The sequence below is a fragment of the Pteropus alecto genome, unplaced genomic scaffold, assembly GCF_000325575.1.
Source record: "Pteropus alecto unplaced genomic scaffold, ASM32557v1 scaffold10, whole genome shotgun sequence".
NCBI lineage: Eukaryota > Metazoa > Chordata > Mammalia > Chiroptera > Pteropodidae > Pteropus > Pteropus alecto.
In genome coordinates this window covers 1,795,992-1,821,830 of record NW_006431210.1, presented here as the reverse complement: position 1 = coordinate 1,821,830, position 25,839 = coordinate 1,795,992, and the positions used below count along the sequence as shown (strand labels likewise).

Sequence of the window (25,839 nt, the reverse complement as noted above, 5' to 3'; positions counted from 1 at the left end):
CTATATAATTTCCTTCTTCCTGAAGAATTCCTTTTAAAATTTTGCAGGGTAGGTCTGCTAGAAATGAATTCTCTTTGTTTTTCTTTGCTTTTGAAGGATAATAGCACCGGGATATAGAATTCTAGGTTGGTGGGGCTGGTTTTTTTTTTCCTTCAGCGACAGTGTAAATAGTTTACTCCACTCTCTCTTTGCCTGCATTGTTTATGACCAGAAAGTCTGCTGTAATTCTTATCCTTATTTCTCCATAAGTAAGGTTTCACCCACACTCACCCCCTGTCCCCAGCTTCATTCAAGATTTTCTCTTTGTCTTTCTGCAGTTTGAATATAATATGCCTAGGTGTAACTTTTTGATATTTCTCATTTTGTGTTTTATGAGCTTCCCGGATCTGCGGTTTGGTGTTATTAATTTTATAAAATTCTTGGCCATTATTACTTCAAATATTTCCTCTTCTCCTTTCTCTCTTCCTTTTCCTTCTGATATTCCAAAGTGAAGTTATTCTGTTTTACCTTTATTTATCTCTACAACTCAATTTCCCACAGGTGTTAGATATTCTGGAGGTTCTGTCTCCTTTTATTCTCATTCTGTTTTCCTCTTTGATTTTCAGTTTGGAAAGTTTCTGTTTCCCTGTCTTCAAATTTATTGATTCTTTCTTTGGCTGTGTCAGTCTACTCATGAGCCCACAAAAGGCATTCTTCATTACTGTTACAGTATTTTTTATTTCTAGCATATCCTTTAGATATTTTTTAGAGTTTCCATTTCTCTGCTTACATTCTCTATCTGTTCTCACATATGGTCTTTTCCATTATAGCCCCTAACATATTAATCAGACTTATTTTGTTTCCTTTAATTCCATAATCTGTGCCATATCTCAGTGGTTCTGATGCTTGTTTAACCTCGTCAGACTGTTTTTTCTTGTCTTTCAGCATATCTTGTAATTTTTTGTTAAAAGCTGGACATGATATATTGGGTAATAGGAACTGATGTAAACAGGCCTTCTGTGTAAGGTTATGTTCTCTTAACTATGAGTTGCGCTGTGTTTAATGTTTGCTGTAGGTGTCACAGGCTTCAGTTTCCTCTGATGTTTTTGTTGTCTCCCCTGTTCTCGTTGGGCTTCCCCAAACACTCCTCCTTAGAGTCTGCATCCTGCAGATCTTTTCGTTGTAGTCGTTGTACTGTAGCCCTGTGTTGGTGTGGTGGTAGGTAGGGCATGGGGGAAGGGAAGTATTCTATAATGGTATAATTAAATCTCAGTGTTTAGAGGGACTGTATCCTCAGGCCTATGAATTTCACAAGTCCTTATTAACTTTGGTTCCCCACAGGTGAGGTAGGAAGGCTAGAGTGGGCTGGAGTCAGGGAAACACCCTTTCTCCACTTCAGATAAGCCTCTGGTAAAATCTTCTTGACTGTTTGTCATGACTGAATGTTCAAAATACAGGTGAAACTCCTTTTGAAAAAAAAAAACCCTGTCATTTTGGAAAAGTGATAACAAAATACATGTTGGCCTACTAAATTGAATGTGAAGACATGGGAGGCAATATTGTGTCTTAAAGGATGTCAAGGATGAAGCTACTTCTGCTGATGTTTTTACCAGTTTCTTCTAATTCCCTCACTTTTATACTCTGATGTCTGTGGTTTTCGTAGGATGGAATTAAAGCCTAAACTTGTTCATTTCATTTTTGTCTCTGAAAACTCACCAGAATCATTATATGGTATTTTCGAAGATGCTAAATTTATTAATTTGAAGTCTTGATTATAATTTAAAAAAATACTCTCCATGTGTTAAGTATTATGTTCACAGAATTTAGCATCTCAAGTCTTACTTTCCTTTAAGCTCTATATCTCTGAGCTTTCTGAACTCTTACCCTGTACAGATAGGGTTTCACTTTCATTTCTCTGAGCCATAATTAAAGATATTGCTTAACCAAGGAACACTGACCCTTAGGTGGGCCTCACTCTATTTAATAGTCCTACTTCTTTTATTTTTTTTTAATTGAGGGTATAATTGACATATAACATTAGTTTCAGACTATAACATAATGATTTGATATTTGTATATATTGCAAAATGATTACAATAAGTCTAGTTACCATCTATCACCATATAAAATTAGAAGAAAATTTTGTCTTATGAGAACTTTTGTTTTACTTTCTTAGCTACTTTCAAATATGCAATACAATATTATTGACTGTAGTCACCATGCTGTACATTATATCCTTATGACTAATTTATTTTTTATAGCTAGAAGTTTGTATATCTTGATGCCCTTCACCCATTTCTCCTACCCTACAGCCCCCATCACCTCTAGCAATCATCCCTCTGTTCTCTGAGTTTTGTTTTTATTTTTTTACATTCCACATATAAGTGAAATCATACGATATTTGTCTTTCTCATTTTGACTTATTTCACTTAGCATAACACCCTCAAAGTCCATCCATGGTGTTATAGATGACAAGTTTCCACCCTTTTACGGCTGAGTAAAAGGGTGGAAACTTGAGCATTCCATTGTGTGTGTATACATGTGTGTGTATCACACCCCTTTATCCAGTTTTCCATCAGTGGACACTTAAGTTTTTTCCATCTCTGAGGTATTGTAAATAATGCAGCAGTGAACATAGGAGTGCATATGTTTTTTGAATTAGTATTTTCATTTTCTTTGGATAAATATCCAGAAGTGGAATTGCTGGATCATATATGGTAGTTCTCCTTTTAATTTTTTGAATCACCTCCAAACTGTTTCCATAGTGACTGTACCCTAATAAACGTTTCCTCCAACAGTGCATGAAGGTTCCCTTTTCTTCACATCTTTGTTAACACTTGTTATTCCTTGTCATTTTGATAATAGCCATTCTGACAGGTGTGAGGTGATAACTCATTGTGGTTTTGATTTGCATTTCCTTAATGAAGAGGGATGTCGAGCTTCTTTTCATAAGCCTTTTGGCCATCTGTATATTTTCTTTAGAGAAATGTCTATTAAGATCCTCTGCTATTTTTTAACCATATTATAGCAGTCGTTGAGTTGTGTGAATTCTTTATATATTTTGGATATTAACCCCTTATCAAGTATATGATTTGCAAAATATTTCTTCCATTCGGTAGGCTGTCATTTCATTTTGTTGATGGTCTCCTTTGCTGTACAAAAGATTTTTGGTTTGATGTAGTCTCGCTTGTTTATTTTTGCTTTTGTTGCTTTTGCTTTTGGAGTCAGCTCCAAAAAATCATTGCCAAGACGGATGTCAAGGAATTTATTACCTATGTTTTCTTGGAGCTTTATGGTTTCAGATGTTACAATCAACTCTTTTTGGGTTAGTTTTTGTGTATACTATAAGATAGTATTCTAATTTTATTATTTTCCATATGGCTGTCCAGTCTTCCCAGCACCATTTATTGAAGAGACTAGCCCCCATTTTATATTCTTTTCTCTTTTGTTGTAAATTAATTGATTTAAATGCACAGGTTTATTTCTGGACTCTCTATCCTGTTTTATAGATTTATGTGTCTATTTTTAGGCCAATACCATACTGTTCTGATTGCTATAGCTTTGTAATATACTTTAAAATCAAGGAGCATGATGCTTCCAGGTTTGTTCTTCAGCTGTCCTTTTTCCCATCTTGGTAATGACTATTTGGTGAACAGTGTTGATTCTGAGTAATGTTATGAGAATATTTGTTTGTTTGTTCAGTCTTTCCATCATTCATTTAAATAGTTACTGAACACCTAATGTATAACAAGCACAGCTCTAAGTGTGGGGATATAGCAGTGACCAGAACAAAGTCCCTGCTATCCTGGGGAGAGACAGCCAAAAAAAAAAAAAAAATCCAACCACTCAACTATGGCAGGCAGTGTTAAGGGCCAGGAAGACAAACAATTCAGGATAACAGAATAGAGAGTGACTAGCAAGGATGCTATTGGGCATAGAATTGTTAGGAAGGGCTTCACTGGAAAGCAGCGATTCTCCTTTCAGGTAGGAGGCACTGGCAGCTGCAAGGGCTCCTTGAGGTGAGAGTGAGCTTGGCATGTTTATGGGATGGCAGGGAGGCCATCGTGGTTGTAACAGAATAAACAAGACAGAAAGGGGTCAGAAAGGTAAAGGAGGCTGCTGTAATAAATTATAACACACCTTGTGACTTCACACAACAGAAATTTGTTCTGGAAGACAGAAGTCCATAATCAGTATCACTGGGCCAAAATCAAGGTGTCAACAGGGCCACACTCCCTCCAGAGGCTCTGCGGGAGAATCTCTTCCCTGCCTCTTTCAGCTTTTGGTGGCTGCCTGCCATCTTTGACTTGTGGCTGCATCACTTCAGTTTTCAAGACGAGCATTTTCATATCTCTTTCTGCTTTGCCTTCACATCGCCTTCTCTGTGTGTGTAAAATTTCCCTCTGTTTCCCTCTTATAAGGAGACATATCGATAGCATTTAGGACACACCCAGATATATCAGGATAACCTCCGCACCTCAAAATCCTTGACTTCATTATATATGGAGACTTTTTTTTTTTTTTTTTGCCATCTATGGTAATGTTCATAGGCTCTGGAAGTTAGCACAGAGATATCTTTTGGGGGGCATTTTTCCACAGGTGAACCACAGGGGACCAACTGAAAGAACAAGAGTATAGACTTTGAAGTGTATTCTGAATGAGATGAGAACCCATTGGAGGGTTTTGAGTGACATAACCTACCTTAAAATTTTAAGAAGACCACTGTGACTGCTGTAGGGACCCTGAGGAGAAGGAGGATGGCAGTGCTGTATATTTAAAATTTAACATGCAGAATTACTTCCTGTTGGAAAACTAAACTCTTCCTGCCAATCAGTCTTATTCTTCTTCCATAGGTAACAGCTATTATCCATGATATGTTCCTTTTCATATGTTTTTCTGCATATTTATACTCATTTACAGTTATCTGTAAAAATTGTTTGTTATGTGGATTTACATAAAATTTATCTCGTATAACTTCAGCTCTTTGGTGTTTTTAATTTACTATTATGTCTTAGAAATCTTTTTAACTCCCCGTGGTGTTCTATAGTAGGCATGTACTATTATTTGCAGAGTTCCCTATTGAAGGACACTGAGATTTTTTTTTAACCATTTTTCTCTTTTCTAAATATTGCTGCAGTGAAGATTCTTGTAAAGCCTGCCTCCTGGTGTGTACATGCACAAATATTTCCCTGAGATACGTATAAAAGTGCCCCAGGTGTGTTGATACATTTATGCTGTAATGGATCCTGTCAAACAAATTGCCTTCCAGTTTATACCAGAAGTATCTGAGAGTGTTGGTTTCCACTTAATGAAATTATTGGATTTCTTTTATGGACTTTTTGAATTTTTCTAATGGATTTGTCAATATTCTTACTGATTTGTAGAAGTGCTTTATATAGTCTGGATACTTATCTTTTCTTTGTTAGCTATGTTACATTTTTTTCTCTTACTGTTCTTGTTTAATTTCACTTATAGTATATTTTGAAATACAAAGTTATAAATTTTAATATAAGAAAATTTAATTTTTTCATTATTTTATGAATTTTGTCTTACTTAAGAAGGCCTTCTCTACTCCAAAGTCATAAACATATTCTCATGTAAGTTCTATTACTTTTATAGTATTCTCTCTATATTTTTTATAGATAAGGATGAAGTACAGTAGGGATCTGATATTTTGACAGCTACTTGTCCCAATATCATTCATTGAAAAGCCTATCTTCTTAGAACTACTTTGAAAGGCTAACTTTATTAACTAAAATACCATGTATCATTTAGAAATCTGTCTTTAAGGACTCTTTTGTTTCATTGATCTACTTGTCTGTTCTTCACCATTATCACAGTGTTTCAATTATTAGAATTTTGTAATTTGATATGTAGTAGATGAATTATCTCATGGTTCTTAATCAAAGTTATGTTGATTATTTTGCACATTTTTTTCTTTCACATGAATTTTTCAGTTAGCCTGTCAAATTGTATGAAAAGTTATTTTATAATTTTGATTGAGATTGCATTAAACCACAGATTAGTATGTAGAGAATTAAAAACTTTAGAATATTGAGTTTTCTTATCCATGAAAATAATGTATTTCTGGCCTTTTCATATTCTCTGTATTTTTTTCCTATAGTTTTTTTATTTTGAGGAACATCAAACATAAATACAAGAATATAGTATATCAAACACCTATGACTAGCATTAAACTTTATTAGATTTTAACATTATGCCATCTTTTCCTTCATATATCATTTTTAAATAATAAAACATAAAATAGAGAGATGAGAGCCCCCTATGTAGGTCTCCTAAATAGTTTTCCCCTCTGCTTTCCTTCATTCCAAAGATATTACAGTCTTGTATATGGTCAAGAGAGACCTTTTTATTTGATAAAGTGGAAATAATATATGTCATGCTTCCTTACTACGGTTATTATTTACAGTGTAGACATGGTTTTTTTTTTTTTTTTTATGTTTGTGGTAAGTATCCATGGATAGATTATATTGTATAGGTGAAGCAATGATAGAAAAGCTAATAGGATGATTTTTAAAGTGTCTGGAATTTTGTTTTTTCTTACCTCTCATGTGTTTCAGGATCAATTCCAAACTGACCATAGTTCTCTGAGAAAACATTGTGTTAAGCTTACAATCTTAATGCGTGTCAGTTAGGGTATATAAAATGGTAAACATCTTACTGTTCTAAATATGCAGTATATTATGTTAGTGTATCTCAGCCTAGTTCACAGTATACTGACAGTTCTTTTTCACATCAATTTTTATGCAGACTTTTTAGATCAACTTACATTTTTCTAAATTTCAGCTCATATTTGAGAATAAAATATGTGGATATTTTTAGTTTCTGTCAGCTTTAGCTCTTACTTGGTTCTATTTTAATTTCTCAGGTACTAATGTAAGTGAAGAGGATTTTCTCTTGCTGGAGCTCTTACACTGGTTTAAGGAAGAATTTTTTCATTGGGTGAATGACATTTTGTGCAGCAAATGTGGTGGTCAGACTCGGTCTAAAGGTAAACCATTATTTCCCAATGATGATGAGCTGAAGTGGGGTGCAAACCGTGTAGAAGATCATTATTGTGATGTATGCCAGCTCAGCAATCGATTCCCAAGGTGGGTATCCACTGGAAAATAAAGCCAGAGAGGACACTCTTAATGGAATGGGCAGAAGAGAATTTTTATTAAATGAACTTTTTATCTTCATTTTAATTATTAGAAATATATTTCTCTTTGACAGGAGTCGGCAAGCTATTGCTGGCAGGCTAAATTCAGTTTTATTGGGATACATCCATGCCGATTCATTTATGTATGGTCTGTAACTGTTTTTACCTTAGAATGGCACAGTTGAATGCCGGCAGCAGAGATCATATTGCCTACAAAGTCTTGCTTACTCTCAAACATATATTAGGTGTAGTCCTAGCACATTTAATGCTCTAAATCTCGTATTTTTTCAACACATGAAATTTAACTTTAATAATACTTGATAGTACATAAAAAATACTAACAGTAATACTGATAATTATGATAGTAAACAGTGCTTAACTTAAAATCATCAGATGGTAATATGGAAGATAAAAATATATATATTTTGTTTAACTACAGAAGTTTAATTAGGTGCCTCCTATGCCCAATTTAACCTACCCTCGTATCTCTAAATTTTAAACTGAGGAAATTTGAACTTCTCAGTTAATTTTTTTCCATCTTTTAATTTACAAGCCTCTTATCAGATTTTCTTAAATGGCAATACTGGTAAAATATGGTTATATCATCAGGCAAAAAAAGATACAAAATTTTTGAAATGCCTAATTTAGAAGGTTTAGAGACTCAGTTCTGTTCTCACTAGGAACCATCCCTGTGATATACAGAATACAGGATAAACAGAATCCAATATCCAATAATTATCTAAAATTTGTTAAAGTTCTTTTTATATTCAGCATACATTTGTACAGGTACTTTGCAAAGATTTGAAAATAAAAGATATAAATTAAATTCCTCATAAATTCTTTCTAGGTGGTTGGATCTAAACTGATAATGCAGTGTGGAGGGTTATAGGCGAAAAAAGATATTTATACAAAGTGTTGTTCTTTTCTTTTTAAACGTTTGCTTGTTTTACTGTTAGCTGTTTTCTGCGTAGGGTTGGGATGATGAACACTATTAATTAGAGGCTAAGCTGGTTATTCACCTTGACACAAGTAGTATACAGGAGTTGGAGGTGCATAGGATGCTCTAATTTTGCTGTTTTACTTCTTAATGTAAATTTATAACTTCAGGTACTTTAATTAGCTAAATTATAATTTCACTTAACTTCGTAAATTATGTAAATATATAACCACTACGCTATACACCTGAAACTAATATAAAATTATACCAAATATCAACTGTAATTTAAAGTAAAAATAATTTTTTAAAAAAGATACAAAAACAATAACCCATTATTGGCAAAATTTAAATTATGATTTAAAGTAAAAATATTATAAAGGAAGTGGGAAAAAATGCACAATCTGGAAGAAGGTATTTCAACACGTATAACTGTTCTTAATCGATAAGATGACAAGGAAACAGAAAAATGGGAAGGGACGTGAACTGAACAGACTTTTGACAGAATCATGTCTGTCACAATATATTTATATCCAGAACATATAAAGAATTATTGAAAATCTGGAAGAAAATAATAAACAACTATATAGAAAAATGCACAAAAGAAATAAATAGACGTTTGACAGAATTGCATCACAATTTTTGAAAAACGTACAAAAATATTCAGCAATCAGATTACTAGTAACCAGAGCAATGCATATTAAGACTACAATGAAATATTTTATTAATTTGGCAAAAAAAATTTAAATCTGATGATATGAGGTATTTGTGAGGCTCTGAGAGACAACAGAAAGAGAGAAGAACAAGAAAATTCTGCTTCTAACCCTACTGGTAGATTACAAATTGGTACAACAGTTTTGGTAAGCAATTTGGTGTTTTCTTGTAACATCGAAGAAACTTATGATTAAAGATGCAGAAATTTTACTCCTATGCCTGTCCGCACCAGAAGATGTATGAGAGAATGTTTGTAGAGCATTATTTACAGTATGGCATAAAGCTGAAATGAAATACTACACAGCAGTGAAAACTGATAAGCTTCACCTTTGTGCGTCAATGTAGGTGAATTTCACAAACCTACTATTGTGAAACATCATCTCAAAATGCATTCTGTATGATTTCTTTATCAAGTTAAAAAACATGAAAAAGAAAACTTGGGAAAGTGGGCTTTATACAAATCCAGTAAACTAACAAGGCCTTGATAAATCCCTAATTCAGAATAGTGGTTATCCAGGTTTGAGGTGGGAAGTCAAAAGAGGACTGAAATTGGGATACTATCAGGTCTCAAAGTATTTCTAATGTGCATGTTTTTAAGCTCAATTAAGTCTAAGTGTTCATTTCTACCTTCTCTCTCTTTCTCTTGTGTGTGTGTGTGTATAAAATAGTTTGTGTTTCATTCAAAGAGAAAGGAAAATAAAGGAAAGAATAAGTGGACAAAAAAAAAAAAGAGCATCTGCTTAAGACAAACTTGTCATTGCAGAGCCAGTTCATTCGTGCAGCTATTTCCTTCCCTCGTAAGCTCATGGCTGACATCTCTGCTCAGCTGGGGCACTTTTCCTGCTTATCTCTATCAGTTCAAAGTCCTTCTCAACATAGTATGCAACATTTGGTGTTTTGTGATCATTTTATAACTGGAGACATCACAAATGTCTCTATCTTTTCAAAAAAACAAAAAAGACTTCCAAATTGGCAAGCATCTTTAAGTGGATTCTTTTTCAGGAGAATAAAATTTCAATCAAAATGCCATTAAAGGAAAAAGTAGTATTTTAAGTAAAATTGAGCTCAGCTACACTTTAAGAACTTTAGTGAGTAATCTGTTAGTGTTGTTTACCTTTTAAATACAATGAGCTAATTATACCACATGTTAGAGTAACGCTAATGCTCAAAGCAGATTTCCTGGAGAATCTCTGCCAGTGCAAATCCTGTCTGTCCTTCAAGGCCCAGTCTAAGTACAAGCTCCTCCTCCCCAACCACTCTCCCGTAACACTAAATCTCCCATAACACTGACTTGATGAACGGTTTGTATCACATTCTTCCATGTAGTAAAGTTATTTGTGTAAATTCCTTCTCTCTCTTAGGACTCTAAACTCTCTGAAGGCTGTACTACTGTTGAATCATTTTTTACCAAAGATTGTAGCACGATGCCTCATATATTCTAGGCTCTTATTAAAATATGAAAATAAGAAATTTTACTGTTTACCACAGAAATAATATAAATTTGTTAAGATTCTTATTATAATCAAAACTTTTTTTGTTGTTATTTTAAACCAGGTATAATAACCCTGAGAAACTTCTAGAAACAAGATGTGGACGGTGTGGCGAGTGGGCCAATTGTTTTACACTTTGTTGCCGAGCCTTAGGGTTTGAAGCTCGCTATGTTTGGGATTACACAGGTACAAAGCAGAGTATGAGCAGAGTTAATGGGGCTATGCAGACTTAAGGATTTAGGTTTACAGTCTGGGCTCACTGTTTTCTGTTACTTTCTAGTGTTGTCGATCTGAATTTCCATTTGCCTTTTGTAAAATGATAATACCAACCTCACCAGTTTTTCGTGGGGAACACAAGATTTTTATACTGCATCTAGCATTTTGCCTAGTACTTTGTACTATAAACATTGTTTTATTAATAATTTACTGTGACATTTTTAATGATGCTGTTTCTATATGGATAAGAACATGTGTAATGTGCTGTAGAAATCTTCATTTTTGTAGGGATTAATATAAAAGGTTTAGTAATCTTAAACCTTAATATGCAAAAAAAGTAATAAAAGCCATGTGAAATTTATATTGTCCTTATTTAGAAATGTCTCGCCATCTACATGTTAAAAGTTTGTTTTCCTTGCTCTTAGAGTTTTACTTCTGTTTCTTTTGTTTTTGTAATAATAAAAGGAAACTTTCACTTAATAGTTATTCTCTTATTATTGAACAGAGACCATCAATAACCAGACATCCTGTGTTAGACCTCCTGTTATTCCTTGGTTTTAAAAGTTGAGGAACAGACTGCCTTTTCAAAAGTGGCACTAACTTCTTCACATTAGCAGAGTGTTTCCCATGTTTTTGATGCTGCTGTTCAACATGTTCACCTTTTTAAAAGTTACAGCTCACATTATTTGTAATCGAACGTAAACTTGACTACATTGAAGAAGATATTCCAAAAACATTTTCAAGGGTTTCAAAGAGACAGAGAAAAAGTGTTCTAGAGTCTTGTATGCCACAAAATGCTGTCTTATTAACTAAAATTTATAATATTGCAAATAACTTTATTATGTGATTCTTAGGAGTTTGTATATAGTTATTAGAAGTCATTCTGATTTTAACTATTTTTTTCCCCCTTTTTTCCTGCTGCTTTCTTGTCTCTCGAGTAGACCATGTCTGGACAGAAGTCTATTCTCCTTCTCAGCAGCGGTGGTTGCACTGTGATGCATGTGAAGATGTCTGTGACAAACCACTCCTTTATGAAGTAGGGTGGGGCAAGAAGCTTTCCTATGTTATAGCGTTTTCTAAAGATGAGGTAGGGCATAAGAGAAAAAAGTTTTTTTCTAAGAATGAAATATTTTTTGATAGCTTTTGAAGGTATAATCAGCATATAAAAAGCATCGAATATTTAAAGTGTACAATTTAATAAATTTTGTCATTTATATACATGCATGAAATTACCTTCACAGAATCAAGGTAGTGAACATACCCGCTCTCCCTAGAAGTTTACTTATCTCTCTGTTATCTCTGCTGCTTGCCCTTGTCCAGGTAACCATGGATCTGCTTTCTGTCACTAGATTAATCTGTATTTCTAGAGTTTTATGTAAATGCAATTATATACAGATGGTCCGACTTATGACTATCAGCAATGGCTTGACTTAATGATTTTTTGACTTCACGGTAATGCAAAAGCAATGCACATTCAGTAGAAACTGCACTTTGAATTTTGATTTTTGATCTTTTCCTGGGCTTGTGATACGCAGTACAGTACTCTCTCGCGATCCTGGGCAGTGGCAGCGAGCTGCAACTCCCAGAAAACCATTCGATCACAAGGATAAATAACCAATACTCTACAGTGTATTAGTATTGAATGCATTTTCAACTTAATGATATTTTCAACTTATGATGGCTTTATTGGGATGTAACCCCAGCACAAGTCAAGGAGTATCTATCCTCTTTTTGGTGGGGTGGGGGTAGGGATGTCTGGTTTCTTTTACTCGATCATTTTGAGATTCATCCATATGTTTACATGTATCAGCTGTTTATTTTTATTTCTGAGTAGCAATCCATTGTATGAATATACCATGGTTTGTTTATCCATTCACCTGTTGATGGACATTTGGATACTTTCCAGTTTTTTGTTACTTCAAATAAAGCTGTTATAAATATTCAGGCACAAGTCGTTACATGGGCATATGCTTTTTTTTCTCTTTGATAAATTCCTAGAAGTGGAGTGAATGACTGGATCATATAGGTGTTTATTTAGCTTTTTAAGAAACTGCTAAACTGTTTTCCAAAGTGATTATGCCATTTCACCAGCAGTATGTGTGAGTTCCCAGTTTCACCATATCTTTGCTAATATTTAGTATGGTCTCACTTTTTAATTTTAGCCATTTTAATAGGTGTTTAATGGTATCTCATTGTAGTTTTCACTTGTATTTTCTCTAATGACAATACTGAACATCTTTTTATGTGCTTATTTGCCGTCCACATGTCCCCTTAGTCCATTTTTTTAAAATTTGGATGTGTTTTGGGGAGTCTTAGGAGTTCTTTACATGTTCTGAATACAAATTCTTTGTTAGTTATGCTTTCCAAAATTTTTCTCCTTGCCTGTGGCTTATCTTTTCTTTCTCTTAATGACTTTCGAATAAAAATTGATGAAGTCCCGTTTATCAATTTGTTCTTTTATGATTATGCTCTTTGACATATCTAAGAAATTATTGCCTAGCCCAGGCCACAATGATTTTCTCTTTTGTTTTCTTTGAGAAATTTCATACTGCTAGTTTTACACTTGGATCTGTGATCTATTTCGAGCTAATTTTGAATATACTCAAAGGTGTGGATTGAAACTCATTATTTTGCAAATGGATAACAAATTGTTCTAGCACCATTTGTTGAAAAGATTATCTTTTCTCCACTGAATTCTCATTGTACCTTTGTCAAAAATCAGTTTTATAATATGAATTTTATGAAATCAGCTTTATAAATAAGTTTTTAAAAACGTAAATATTCCGAAAATTTCCTCTTATCACAGTCTGTCTTGGAGCATACCTGTCAGAAAATGAACAAAAAACATATTCTCGATTTTTTCCCCACAGGTTTTTAAAATTTTAAACAGAAATAGCATTTTAAAAATTATATTTAAGAATTAAACATTCTAAGAGTAATTAGGGGGATTGTTTTATAAACTATTTAAATGTCTAACCAATAAAAATGAAATTCTACCATTTGCAACAACATGGATGGACCTAGAAATTATGCTGAGTGAAATAAATCAGACAGAGAAAGACAAATACCATATGATTTCACTTACATGCAGAATCTAAGGAGCAAAAAGAACAAACTGATCAAAAACAGACTCACAAATATAGTGTACAATTTGGTGACAGAGAGGAGAAGGTGTTCGGGGACTGGGAGAATGGGATGAAGGGTTAAAGAAGTACACATTAGTAGTTTATAGATGGTCACAGGGATGGGGAGCAGAGCATAGGGAATGCAGTTAGCTTAAATATATTGGCTAGGTGGAAAACCAGAGGAGAGAAAGAACAATTAGGGGGATTGTTTTATAAACTATTTAAATGTCTAACCAATGTACTATATACTTAAAACTAATAATAAAATTAAATGTAAAAAATTACATTCTAGATATTTAGCAAATTAAAGTTGATAGTTATAATCTTGTTAAATATTTGTATTATGTAATTTGAGGTGGTTGATGTCACTTGGAGATATTCTTGTAAACATGAGGAGGTAATTTCCAGAAGAACTGAGATTAAAGAAGAAGTACTCCGAGAAACTATTAATGGACTTAATAAGCAGGTATGTGATGTGCATTTGTCACTTTTGTGAGGACATTTGAAATTTTTTTATATACTCAAGAGCCAATTTTTAACCCATTGACATTTTTAAAGTAGTAGCATTATTTTGCAAGCAAAAATATTTTAATATGTTAAATGTCTTTTTGTTCGTTGAAAATTTTGATGATTCTTTTTAAATAATTGTGCTTTTTTACATTAAATGGGCATGTTTCTTAAAGTTCAGTGAAACAAAATTTCAATATATGTAAAACGACATAAAAAGTGTTCTGTCTTATATATCAAAATAAACTGTGTCTTGAATATAATTATACACACACACATACACACTTGTGCAAGTATGGAAATTTCTGAAACAAGGCACAGAAAATTGGTAAGAGCGACTGCTTCCACGAGAAGACCTGGAGGTCCGAGAGGGAAGATTCAATTTTTATTTTACATCCTTTTTTACTATATACTCATTCGTTTGTTTGTTTTTCACAACTTAAAAAACAAACAACTAATTTTTGTTGTTTGCAGATCACCTTAATCCAGTCAGTGATTGAGATTCGAGGTGAAGTTTCAGCCTATTTAGGATTTCACTTTTAATGTATAGCCCATCAGAGAACCTAATCTGAAAACTGGAGTATTTACTAGAGCTCCTCACCTTGAAAGGCTCTAAACGTCAATCTGTTTACTTGCCAGCACTGTGTTTTTGCTAAAAATTCTGCTTTGTTTTTTAGCACTTTATCCTCCATTTTGTGCTTAGCTTCTCAGCTTCTCCTCATATCAGTTAATAATTGGCAAATGCCTAGAAAAAAGAGGTGCAGTATTGTTTGGTTCACCTCAGTTCATTTCTTCTCTTGGGATGTTAACTTCTTCAGTCTGGCTATGCTGGTATGCTTTCTCTTGCATTCAGACAGGTGTTTTTATGTTATGTCTTTGTGTGTGTTTTCCCCAGCTTTTCTACGTTTTCTCAGCAGGACAGTTGGTCTGACATAAGCTAGTTTATCATGCCCCAAAACAGAAATTGCTAGCTTTTAAATCTAGCACAGCAAAAGCTGTGGAGAGTTGGCTATGAGTGTAAAAATGATTTCTTTACATAAATTTTTAAAAATTATTTTGAATTTTGCAATAATTATACGTATGAAAATAAAGTTGGTTACTTCTTTCAAGATTCCCTTAAAATACGGATGTTTTAAGTATATTCTTACTTAGAGATGGACCTCTATATTCCTCTAATCTTAATGACTTTTTTTAAACATGAATTGCAGAGGCAAGTGTCTTTGTCAGAAAACAGAAGAAAAGAACTTCTCCAGAGGATAATTGTGGAGCTTGTTGAATTTATATCTCCAAAAACCCCTAAACCTGGAGAACTTGGTGGAAGAATATCTGGGTCAGTGGCGTGGAGAGTAGCCCGAGGTGAAATGGGTCTAGAGGTATTTAATTCATTATAACATGATAATCTTCTCACTTTCCTGTTTCCTGTACTGTGCTCTTTACTGATTAAGAAATGCATTGGCTATGACCTTTCAATTAACTTTTTATAGTAATTACTAAAATACGTAAACATTTGAAGAAGATGATTGATTGACATAGTCTAATCACATATAAGATTATCAAAACATTTTAAAACAGGATTTTTCTATTTACCTTAGGTTAGTTTTGAGTGCCATATAACTTTTACTGAAGTACATACAGAAAATGCACATATTATATGCATAGCTTAACAGATTTTCACAAATTGAGCACCCATGTAATCACGCATTAGAACCCTTTCAGTTCCTGCCTTTTTCCCCAGAGAGTAACCATTTTCTTGGTTTCTCATTAGTTTTGCCTGTTATTGTGCTTTATGTAAATAGAATCACATATATGTACACTTTGTGAATGGTTTCTTTCTCCATATTGGTGACATAGGCATGTAACAGATCATAAACTTGTAACTCTTGTTGCTACATGTTTATGGTATGTTTATTCTCATTGCTGTATAACACTTTATTGTATGAATATACATAATTTATCCATGCCACTATTGATGGGTATTTGGGTTGTTTCTAGGTTTTGGCTATTAAAAATTGTGTTTCTGTGAACATTCATATGCATATTTTCAGTGAATATATTTACACATTTCAATTGGGTATATACCTAGGTGTGGGATTGCTAGGTAATAGAGTATGAGTATGTTCCATGTTAGTAGATACTGCCAAATAGTTTTCCAAAGTGCTTGTGCCGGTTTACACTCTCACTAGTGGTATGTGAAATTCTTCCATATCTTTACATATAGTTGGTATTGTCTGTGTTTTTCATTTCAGCAGTCCTGGTGGTACATAGTATTAATATGTTGTGATTTTAATTTGCTCCTTGGTGATGGCTGATAAAGTTGAATGTCTAGTCTTTAAATTTTGGATATCTTCTTTTGGGAAGTACTTGTTCAAATCTTTCAGAGTAAGATTTTAATACATTTAAAAGAGCCTTGTTTTACCTTTTTTCCATATGAAAAATTTAAAGTACAGTGGGAAAATATAGAATCTAGATAATGCAGCTGATTAAGTGTTTATTATATATTGACAAACATCTGATATTGGCTAGAAATGATTGCTTCTGATGTGATTACTATTATATTGTCAAACTTATTTTAAGGTATCTCTTGATTAACCTTCCCAAATTAAATAATGAACAATGGAAATATACCTATAATTAGAGGCTGGCTAGGTGAAAAGCTCTGTAATAGACATTAAGAAAGTACAGTAGACTGTCCCTCACCCTTTATGAATTTAAAGTTGACTCACTAGGAAGTATTTTATATAAAAGTTTAAGATGATATGTAATGAAAAATACTTGAAAGGAAAATAACTCATCAGAGTATTAATAGCAACAGTTTCAAACAAATTAAAGTTTTGTATCTACATTTTCTAAATTTGCCATTGTTGCAACTCATTTCTCCAGTAAAAGAATATTTCCAGAAGGGGTGAATTATCCCCAGTAAACTTTGTTTGCTTTTTAATTATCCCGGCATCTTTAGCAGGCAGTTGGAAATGTTGGTTCAGCCATAGAACTACAAAATCTAAATTCAACAGATAATTCAAATCACTGCTGATGCAATACAAGTTACAAGTATAAATCTAAATGAAGCCAATTTAAAAGAGCTAATTTAATTCACAGCTGTGTTCAATTTAAAACGTCGATATTATTTAGGTCTTCATTTCTTTTTCTTTTTACGGATGGGTGTGCTTCCTCTTGTGTGGCATGTAAGTTGATTAAACTTTAAAAATATGAATTAGGTCATATGCTCAGATTATTTTCCTTTTGAAAATCTTTTAAATTGCTCAGTTACCAAAGACCCATATTAAGGTCGTGAAGTTAAAAAGCCATTATTAATTTAAAAAAAGAGAGAGAGAGAGATGTTTATTTTAAAAGTAAATTGAAAAATACCAGTCCTAAAAAATTATGGAACTATACCTTGAAATGAAGTTGAAAATGAAGAAAACGTTGGTAATATTTACAGAAAGAGTAGTTTTGTCTTAATGTGAGATTTAAAAGATTTTATAAAATATCGACGTTATTCTTGACTCCAGATTGTTTTTTCAGTTGCATACATGATATGTTTAGTAACAATGTTTTTCCTTTTTCTTTTGTCCTTTGTAAAATTGTAAATAATACTATTTTTTAATTTTATTTCCATTTGGTTTATGCCTAGGCTTTGAAATATCTTTGTTGTTACATACTTGTTTTAAAATATACTATACTAACTATAATACCAATTTCAGAAAATAAAAAACTGCTTTTTCTTTTTTTACCTTTAAGGCAGTAATATTTACAGGCTCTACTAGGGAATTATCTTGTTCATACATTTAATGTTACTATTTTGTAATTCTGAGAGTGATATATGCATACACACATATAAAAATATTATTCTCTGTCTCTAAGTTATTTTATATTGTTGATTCTTGTACATTTGAAGTTTTTATGTTGTTTAATACCTGCTACCCAGTGCTTAACTGAAAAAAAGCATTGCCTACTATCTTGTTAGTACATGCTGTAACAACATGTTAGCATATATACTAGAGCAGTGGTTGTTCAAAGGTGTGTGATTTTGCCTTCCAGTGGACGTTCGGTGATGTCTGGAGATACTTTGGCTGCCACAGCTGGGAGGAGGGATGCTACTGGTATCAAGTGGGCAGAGGCCTGAGATGCTGCTAAACAACCTGCAATGCACAGAGCAGCCCCTTAACAACAAAGAATTATCTCACCCAAAATGGATGAGATAATGTCTAAAGGAGAAGGGACCATTGTGTCAGTAGCACATGAAGACATAGGATAAATATATCAACTTTCTCAAACTTTAGATTTACTTAGTGATTTTAGGATTTCTGGGGACTCTTTTACATTAAAAACAAAACAAAACATAGATTTAGTTGGGGCTAGAATGTAAAATGTGCCTGGAATTTTAAGGTAAAACACAAGCTTTTATAGTAATTACACACATACGGAAGATTGTTTCAAGCTCCCAGGCACTTTCCTAGCTTAGGGTATCAGCAGAGAACACTCTGATGGAATGGCTTTAGTTTGAGGCCTGAAGGATGAGAAAGAATCAAGTATATAGAAAATAGGACAGAATAGATGGCAGAAACAGCATGTGTAAAGGCCCTGAGGCAGAAATGAGCTGAGCCTTTTTGAGGAAATAAAGGAAAAGTAACATGGTGGGAGTATAGAGACAAAGGGAAGAGCAACACGATATCTGCTCGGAGAAATAGGCAGGGGACAGGTGATGCAGGACACTCTTAGCCTTGGTTTAGAGTTTAAGTACAGCGGAAAGTCAATGGAGTGAGTCAAGCAAGAAAATGACGTATTCTAATTTGCATTTCTAAAAAACCACTTTCAATACTATGTGGAGCATGGATAGAAAAAGTAGAACGTGAAAACTGGGAGTCAGTTTTAGGAGATGACTGTGGTCCAATTAGAAGATGGTGGTGGTGGAAATAAAAAATAAATGAATTCAGGTTGAACACAATCACAAATATACAAGTCAGAGCTATAGTTTATATTTCTTATTTTCTGTCTAGTAGTGGGTGCTATATCAACATTATACTGATTATATTTAACCTATAAAATATTTTTCAGTGGCACCAATTTTTTCATTTTTAAGTCGAAGGAATCTTTTACTACTATACATAGCAGTTTCTCTCTCTGTTCATATATATATGTATGTATATATCTTCCATTATGCTGAAAAACTAATTCTCCTTTCTTTTTAAGAGAAAAGAAACCATGTTCATCCCTTCTGAAAATGAGAAGATTTCTAAACAGCTTCACCTTTGTTATAATATTGTGAAAGATCATTATGCTCGAGTTTCAAATAATAATCAGATCATTTCTGGATGGGAAAATGGTGTGTGGAAAATGGAATCCATATTCAGAAAAGTTGAAACAGATTGGAACGTGGTAACTTAATGCATGAAACTTTTTTAAAACCTTTGTCATCATTTAAACAGATACATAGATTGGCTTCATGTTCCAGTTGTGTATAATGAGAAAACCATTATATCAAAATTACTTTTAGTAGTCTTTAAGCCTGTAAAAGAAAATTCTGTTCTCAACATTTAATCAACAGAGCTTAAGAAATTTGTGCATTTATATGAAGGAAATAGTCATTTTCATCAAAGAGACTGGATTTAATGCTTTCATGGGGAAAACTAATCAAGTGACCATCCCATGTGACTGATTTTTGCACAAATATGTAAAAATATTGCTGTTTAATTCCTTTACCAATATTTATTGATTGCCTACTAAATACAGGCTGTTTGGGTGTATAACATTTAGTTCAAAGTCCCAAGACCTAACCATTTAACACACTTTCATAAGAATGTGGGTGATTTGAGCAGTGATATTATTTCTACTCTTGTGTCCTAAAGACGAAAGAAATGGATGCAAGGACTATAGTAACAAGTAAGAGGCTTTGCTTTTAATCTGACCTACTCCTTAGACACAACCAAAATAAACTCACAGTTATTCAGATGACCTCAATAATCTAGCCATATTTTTGATAGATTTTCATAGAGTTAATGAACTTATAGGGAACTTTTAATGTTAAATACCATGATGTTTGAGTGAGAAGGGAGTTGTTCACTTGTTAGACATATTGGATAGATTAAAGAGTGAGTCACAGATTAACAGCTGCTAGTGTTTATGGATATCTACTGAATGCCTATCATAGAAGACACACAGAGATGAGGTCCCAGCTTTTTTTTTTTTCCCAATCATAAGATTTTGTTCTAAAACTTACCTTGGTGATCTTTTTGTACTAAACCAAGAATAACTTATAGCATTATTAAAATTGTGGATTTAGGAATTTTCTTCTTTAGTTAAAGAAGGGCATAAAAAATAAAGAAGATAAAATTTCAAAATTTGAATCTGTGTTGGTATCTCTACCTGTGATTATATAATTGATGAGCGATACTGAACTTCTTCTAGAAGACTATTCTTATCCAAAAAATTCCTCTGAACAGAAAGCAGGATAGGATAAATTTGTTACTTATCTAAGAACTAGTCTATAGTTGCTGAACTGAAGAAAAAGCATGCCTTTCTTCCTAACCAGCAGTATTAATGTAGAAGGTAATAATGGAGAAAAAACTGTGCTGTAGAAGATGTGATTTTTCTGAGAAACAGGTCTGTTGTATGGCTTATTTTTTCTTTGTGTTATTCACCCTTTGCTTCATCAGCCAACATTTACTTAGTGTCTGTTGTGCTAAGTGTTGTTCTCAGCTACATGCATAAAAAGATGAGGTTATGGTTTTTGCTCTCAAAATCTAACAGGGGAAACTGAAGCATAAACAGTCATCTTAACCATGATGAAGAGTGCTATAATAAGGATATCAACACATTGCTATGGAAACACCGAGGAGGGAGTAATTAGCTCAGGCTGTGGGAGTTGGGCAAAGCTCCACAGAGCAGGTGACATTTGAGCTGGACGCTGAAGAATGAGTAGGTGTTCATAAGGCAAGGGAATAGCAAGGGAAGAGCATGGAGTACATGGCATAGTTTGAGATTTCTAAATAGAGTATTGTGGTCAGAGAGGGTGTATTGTATGAGAAAGAGTCAGATAATGTAAATGAGATGCAAAGGCCATTAAATAAAAATCAGGCCCTTACTCAAATAAAGTTTATGCCTTGATATGTTTTTATGAAAGGCATCATTATTTTAGAAGCTAACTGAATCACTTTTCAGTTACAATATTTAGTGCCAAATGAAGAAAAATACTAGAATCTTAATTACACTTGTAGGGACTAATAACTCAAAAGTAATATATTGCCATTAATACATGAATATTCCACCTAAATCAGTATTTTTAGTTCTATACTAACATGTCCCCAATTAGGGATTTTCTAGGTTCACTAAATAGAAGAAGCCTATTTCTTTCCACACCTTTATTCAGCAATCTCCAACCTGGAATCATGACAGTTCACGTGCATCCTGCTCTCAGGTATTTAGAACAGAGTCTCACTCTCTTGAAGAGGTAGCCTCCCTGGAGCACAGGGACTTACTAAATTTTACTAGTTAGCAAAAACATTGTTCAGCAAGGTGTGGATTTGAAAGGAATATAAAAAGCTAAAGCAAGAAAACAGGTATACTTTTTAGTAGGCAAGTGATAACACCTTGATCAAAGTGATGTTAATTGCTTCCTCAGTAGTCTCTCTGCATCTGCCCTGGTGCCTTTGAAGATGTTCTCCATTTTGTAGCCAGGAAAACATTTTCAAAACCGCAGTCATCACTAAATACTCTTAGGGTACAGCCTTGTCCTTCTGAGTCTGGCCCTTGCCTTTTCTCTGGCCTCACCTTGCGCCATGCTTTCCCCTTACTCTCTGTATTGCAGCTGCACTGCCCTGCTGCCCTCGCCACAGGACCTCCTTTACTTAATTCGTCTGTTAGATTAACTTATCCTTAGAACTGGGCTTAAGCTTCACTTCCTCAAGTCCCAGCTAACCGGATCCATTTCCCCTTTTATTGACATACTGCACCATGTACCTCTCCTTCATGACATTTATTTAACAAATATTTGTGAGGGGAGATTATTTGTCTCTCATTGGCTAGATTGTAAATATTTCCCGGACAGACACTGTCTTTTTGTATTCTATAGTATTCATAGATCTATGATAGTGTCTGATATATAATAAATGTTTAGTAAAGTTTGGTGAATGTAAGAAAGAATGATTGTATATGGCGTAAGTTCTCCATCACTCTAGGGCTGTAATAGAGCACCATAGTAAACCCTGTCTTCATTCAGACTGTGTGCTTTGGATGTTCTTAGTTTTGAGCAGTTTGTCATTCTCTTTGTCGCTAGAGTCACTTTTTGGTGCCTGGCATCATGTCAAGAATTGACTCATGTAGTCATTCAGCAGGCATGTATATTGTCAGACGTTGTGTTTGGCACTTGGGATGTAATGTTGAATTAAGAGGCGAGCCTCAAGGTGAGCATAGGCTAGTGAAGGGGAAAGATGGGTGGACCAGCTGTTTAACAGATTAGTAAGATAAGTGCTAGAAGCATATAGAAGGCAGCACTGTCTTTTGAGAGAAGGCCTTGCAGAAGTTATACATGAGTCGGCTTTTGGAGTGGGCAGAGGGAGAGTTTCTCCTGACGGGGACAGGATGTGGAAGGGGACCATGTTCTGGGGCATTAGAAATAGCATGTACAAAAGCACTGACATGAGAAACATCTAGTGTATCCAGGGAAGAGTAAGTAGGGAATATGGGGGAGAATAGTTGGAAATGAGACTAGAGAGGTGAACGTTGTCAGGCCCGGAGACTTTGATTACCTTGCAGTTACATAATAGAGAATCATAAGAGTTCAGGCAGAGGAAGGACATGATCCATGATCCTCTAGTGATCCAGAGGTAATTCCAGAGGCCACAAATGGAAAAAATCGGAAGCATAGTATAAAAAGATTATAATGCGGACTGACAGTGATTCATGTTTGATGCCAGTGATAAAACAGAAAAACCAAAAATAAGATTCATGAGCAATACCAGTTTACCAGATTTAAACTAAAATCTCTTGAAATACAACCGCTCTGCTGTAGGAATGACTGACTGCAGCGTGTCTTCTGTACGGTGAATGTAATTAGAGCTAATCTTAGTAGACTAAGCTGAAAATAATTTTAAGAGCATACTAGAGAAAACTTCAAATAGCACAGTACGAACCAAACCTCCAGGAACCTACAGTAGCAGACAAACCAGCCTGGCATGTAGTAATCAGAAAATTTCTAAGTGGAAGATATTCTGTAGAATGTGAAATACATAAAACTGACATGAAAATTGTTCTTGGTCTTGAAAAAGGTAATTACAGTCACAACTCAAAGGACAAGTTTTATTTGTATACATGGTGAGTCATATAACAGACCTTAAGTCACAGACACACCAGTATTGTGTCCTTATAGATGCCAAAGAGGGGTAATTACATGTGGGGCACTGAGGGCTGCTATATACAGATTTCAGTCCATAGGAGAAAATCTCTCTGACTTCTGATTTTAATATCACTGCTGCTAGAGTAAGGGTAGCAACACTCACCTCTTAGTAGTCCCATAAATTGCAAAACCATGCATGTAGAACTGTATACAATAATAACACCAATGGATTTAAAAAGCCAACAGGCAAAAAATTTTCTAACAGAACTTCAAGAAGTGAGGAACCTTCAACAGTTACAAAAATGCTTTTTTTTGTTTGTTTTTTTGTCTCAACCAAACAATTGAATATTTGAGAGCTTATAGTATATTTTTCTCCTAAATTATAATTACTGATTCTGTTGGTATCATACATAGGCAGGATCACATATGGAAGTTTATATAAATCCTGTTGTTTCGGTGCATTTCACATTACCAAACTGAGTATACATATTATTGTTAATTTCCTACTGCCTCTAAAAATGCTGAGTTAAATTGGTTAAAATGCTTATATTATGTGAAAAAGATTACATGTATTTTTAATATAGCCTGTTTTATCTCCATATATCATTATTTAGCCTGAGACCTTTTATTTGTTCATAGTATATTTGAACGTTTATTTAAGCACTTAAAAATTGAGTGATGATCCATCATTTAACTATTTAGATTTTAAAGGCTGGTGCTTTTAGAACTGAAAAATGTAAGTCTTAGAACAAGCAATTCTCTGACATGTTCTGCGACTATTACAAACCTTCTATGACAGTTGAAACCACAGTTCTGGCCCAGAGCCACATGGTATAATTAAGACATTTCTTGGGGTAAGCTAGAAATTTGAAATTAACCTGACTTCAGTCTATCATATTTTATAGTCACACTTTTGGGGAGACATTTGAAGCTACTGAGCTCTGAAAATCTATATGATATAGAAATATATACTGAGATATGAATTTGAATGTATTTCTGTCTTAAGATTACTTTTCCCCTATCTTTTAGTTTCTTCCAACCACCTTTCTTCCTGTAACCCCACTGTTTGGCTCATCTTTTCCAGATAATCCTCTTTACTATCCTCTTCTTTGAAGGGCTAATTAAGCTATGGAGAGCCAGTAGTGAGGATAGGTGGAATAATCAGCTCCCAAGGGAGCATTGGTGCATTCCTGAGTCCCAGGTTCTCCTTACACAAACTCCTATAAGAGGAGTTTAACATGCAGTATTAACATGTGAGCATCAGAGGTTGTTATAGTGAGGTTGCCCTGAACTTGAGTGGAGAAGTTGACAGTCCCATACGTCTAGGTGTGTCATCCAGAACAACAGTAGTTGATTATACATATTTAGTTTAAGGAGTTCAAATATTTTTCCTTGGAAAGTGATTGTTGTTTTATATCTCCAGCTCACTGATTTTAAAAACTTTCAAATTAACTGACAATTTAACCTGGAAGAAAAGTATCTATAGATTGCCTAATAGAATAGAATATCATTAGAACATTGGCAGTGATTAATTTCTTACTTGATAACTAAAGACATGGAGTAGAACATTTTCATGCAGATGTGTTTTATATGATACTTCAAACTATTTGCTCCTGAGAAGTGAATTTGACATTTCTAAAAGAATATGTGTGTATACAAATTAATACTTAAATACTATTTATTAAATTCTTCTGTGAATCCAGAACCTATGCCCCCCAGAGAGCTTATGGCTTGCTTAAATTTGATCATACAGGTACACCTGAAATAAATTGAATAAGGGAATATTGGCAGTTCAAGGTGGGATTAAATTCTGGAGGACCATGAAAGCTAAGAGTTTGGATCTAATGCAGGAGCCAGGTGATCGCTGTGCATTCTAGACCAGGCAGATGATATGAAGGAAGTGAGATTTTTAAAACATTAATTAGGCAGTTGCAGAAAGATGAGCATAAAGTGGCTGTAGTGGTAAGTGCAGTATAAATGAAGAAAGGGACTTTTTCAGGATTTATTTCAAAGAAATGCGTAGCTTATTATGGGGAATTTGGAAATCAGGGATTTACGATTAAAGAGTCAGATCCTTAGGAGTTTGAGCCTGGGTGAATGGAGTTATCTGTGAAAGACCAAGGCTGTGGATGTCAGTTTTCATGTCATCATCTTAAAGAGTGTAGGTGATACTATGAGAGGACGTGAGCTAGAAGCAGCCAGTAAACTTGGATGCCTTAAATAGTATATATACATTTAAAGTTGTAAGGGAACATTGATGGTGAAGGAAGCATGAATATTACCTTTTAGACCATTACTTAGCAGTAACTGAGGTATTTGATTTAGACAATATGGCCCATCATTCTAGGAAAGTATATCTGAAAATCTAGACTTTGAAAAGAT

General features: G+C 34.0%; 1 protein-coding gene across 3 annotated transcripts in view; it reads left to right on the top strand.

The window, feature by feature from the left end:
* The window catches only part of NGLY1 (N-glycanase 1), a 50,267-nt gene that overhangs the window by 22,716 nt on the left and 1,712 nt on the right, over positions 1-25,839 (top strand). For all 3 annotated transcript variants that reach the window (XM_006905705.1, XM_015597246.2, XM_006905706.2), the window contains 6 exons: positions 6,868-7,090; positions 10,343-10,464; positions 11,436-11,581; positions 13,975-14,085; positions 15,335-15,499; positions 19,317-19,502. In XM_006905705.1, coding sequence (XP_006905767.1) covers positions 6,868-7,090; positions 10,343-10,464; positions 11,436-11,581; positions 13,975-14,085; positions 15,335-15,499; positions 19,317-19,502 — 953 coding nt within the window. The remainder of the gene's footprint in view (positions 1-6,867; positions 7,091-10,342; positions 10,465-11,435; positions 11,582-13,974; positions 14,086-15,334; positions 15,500-19,316; positions 19,503-25,839) is intronic.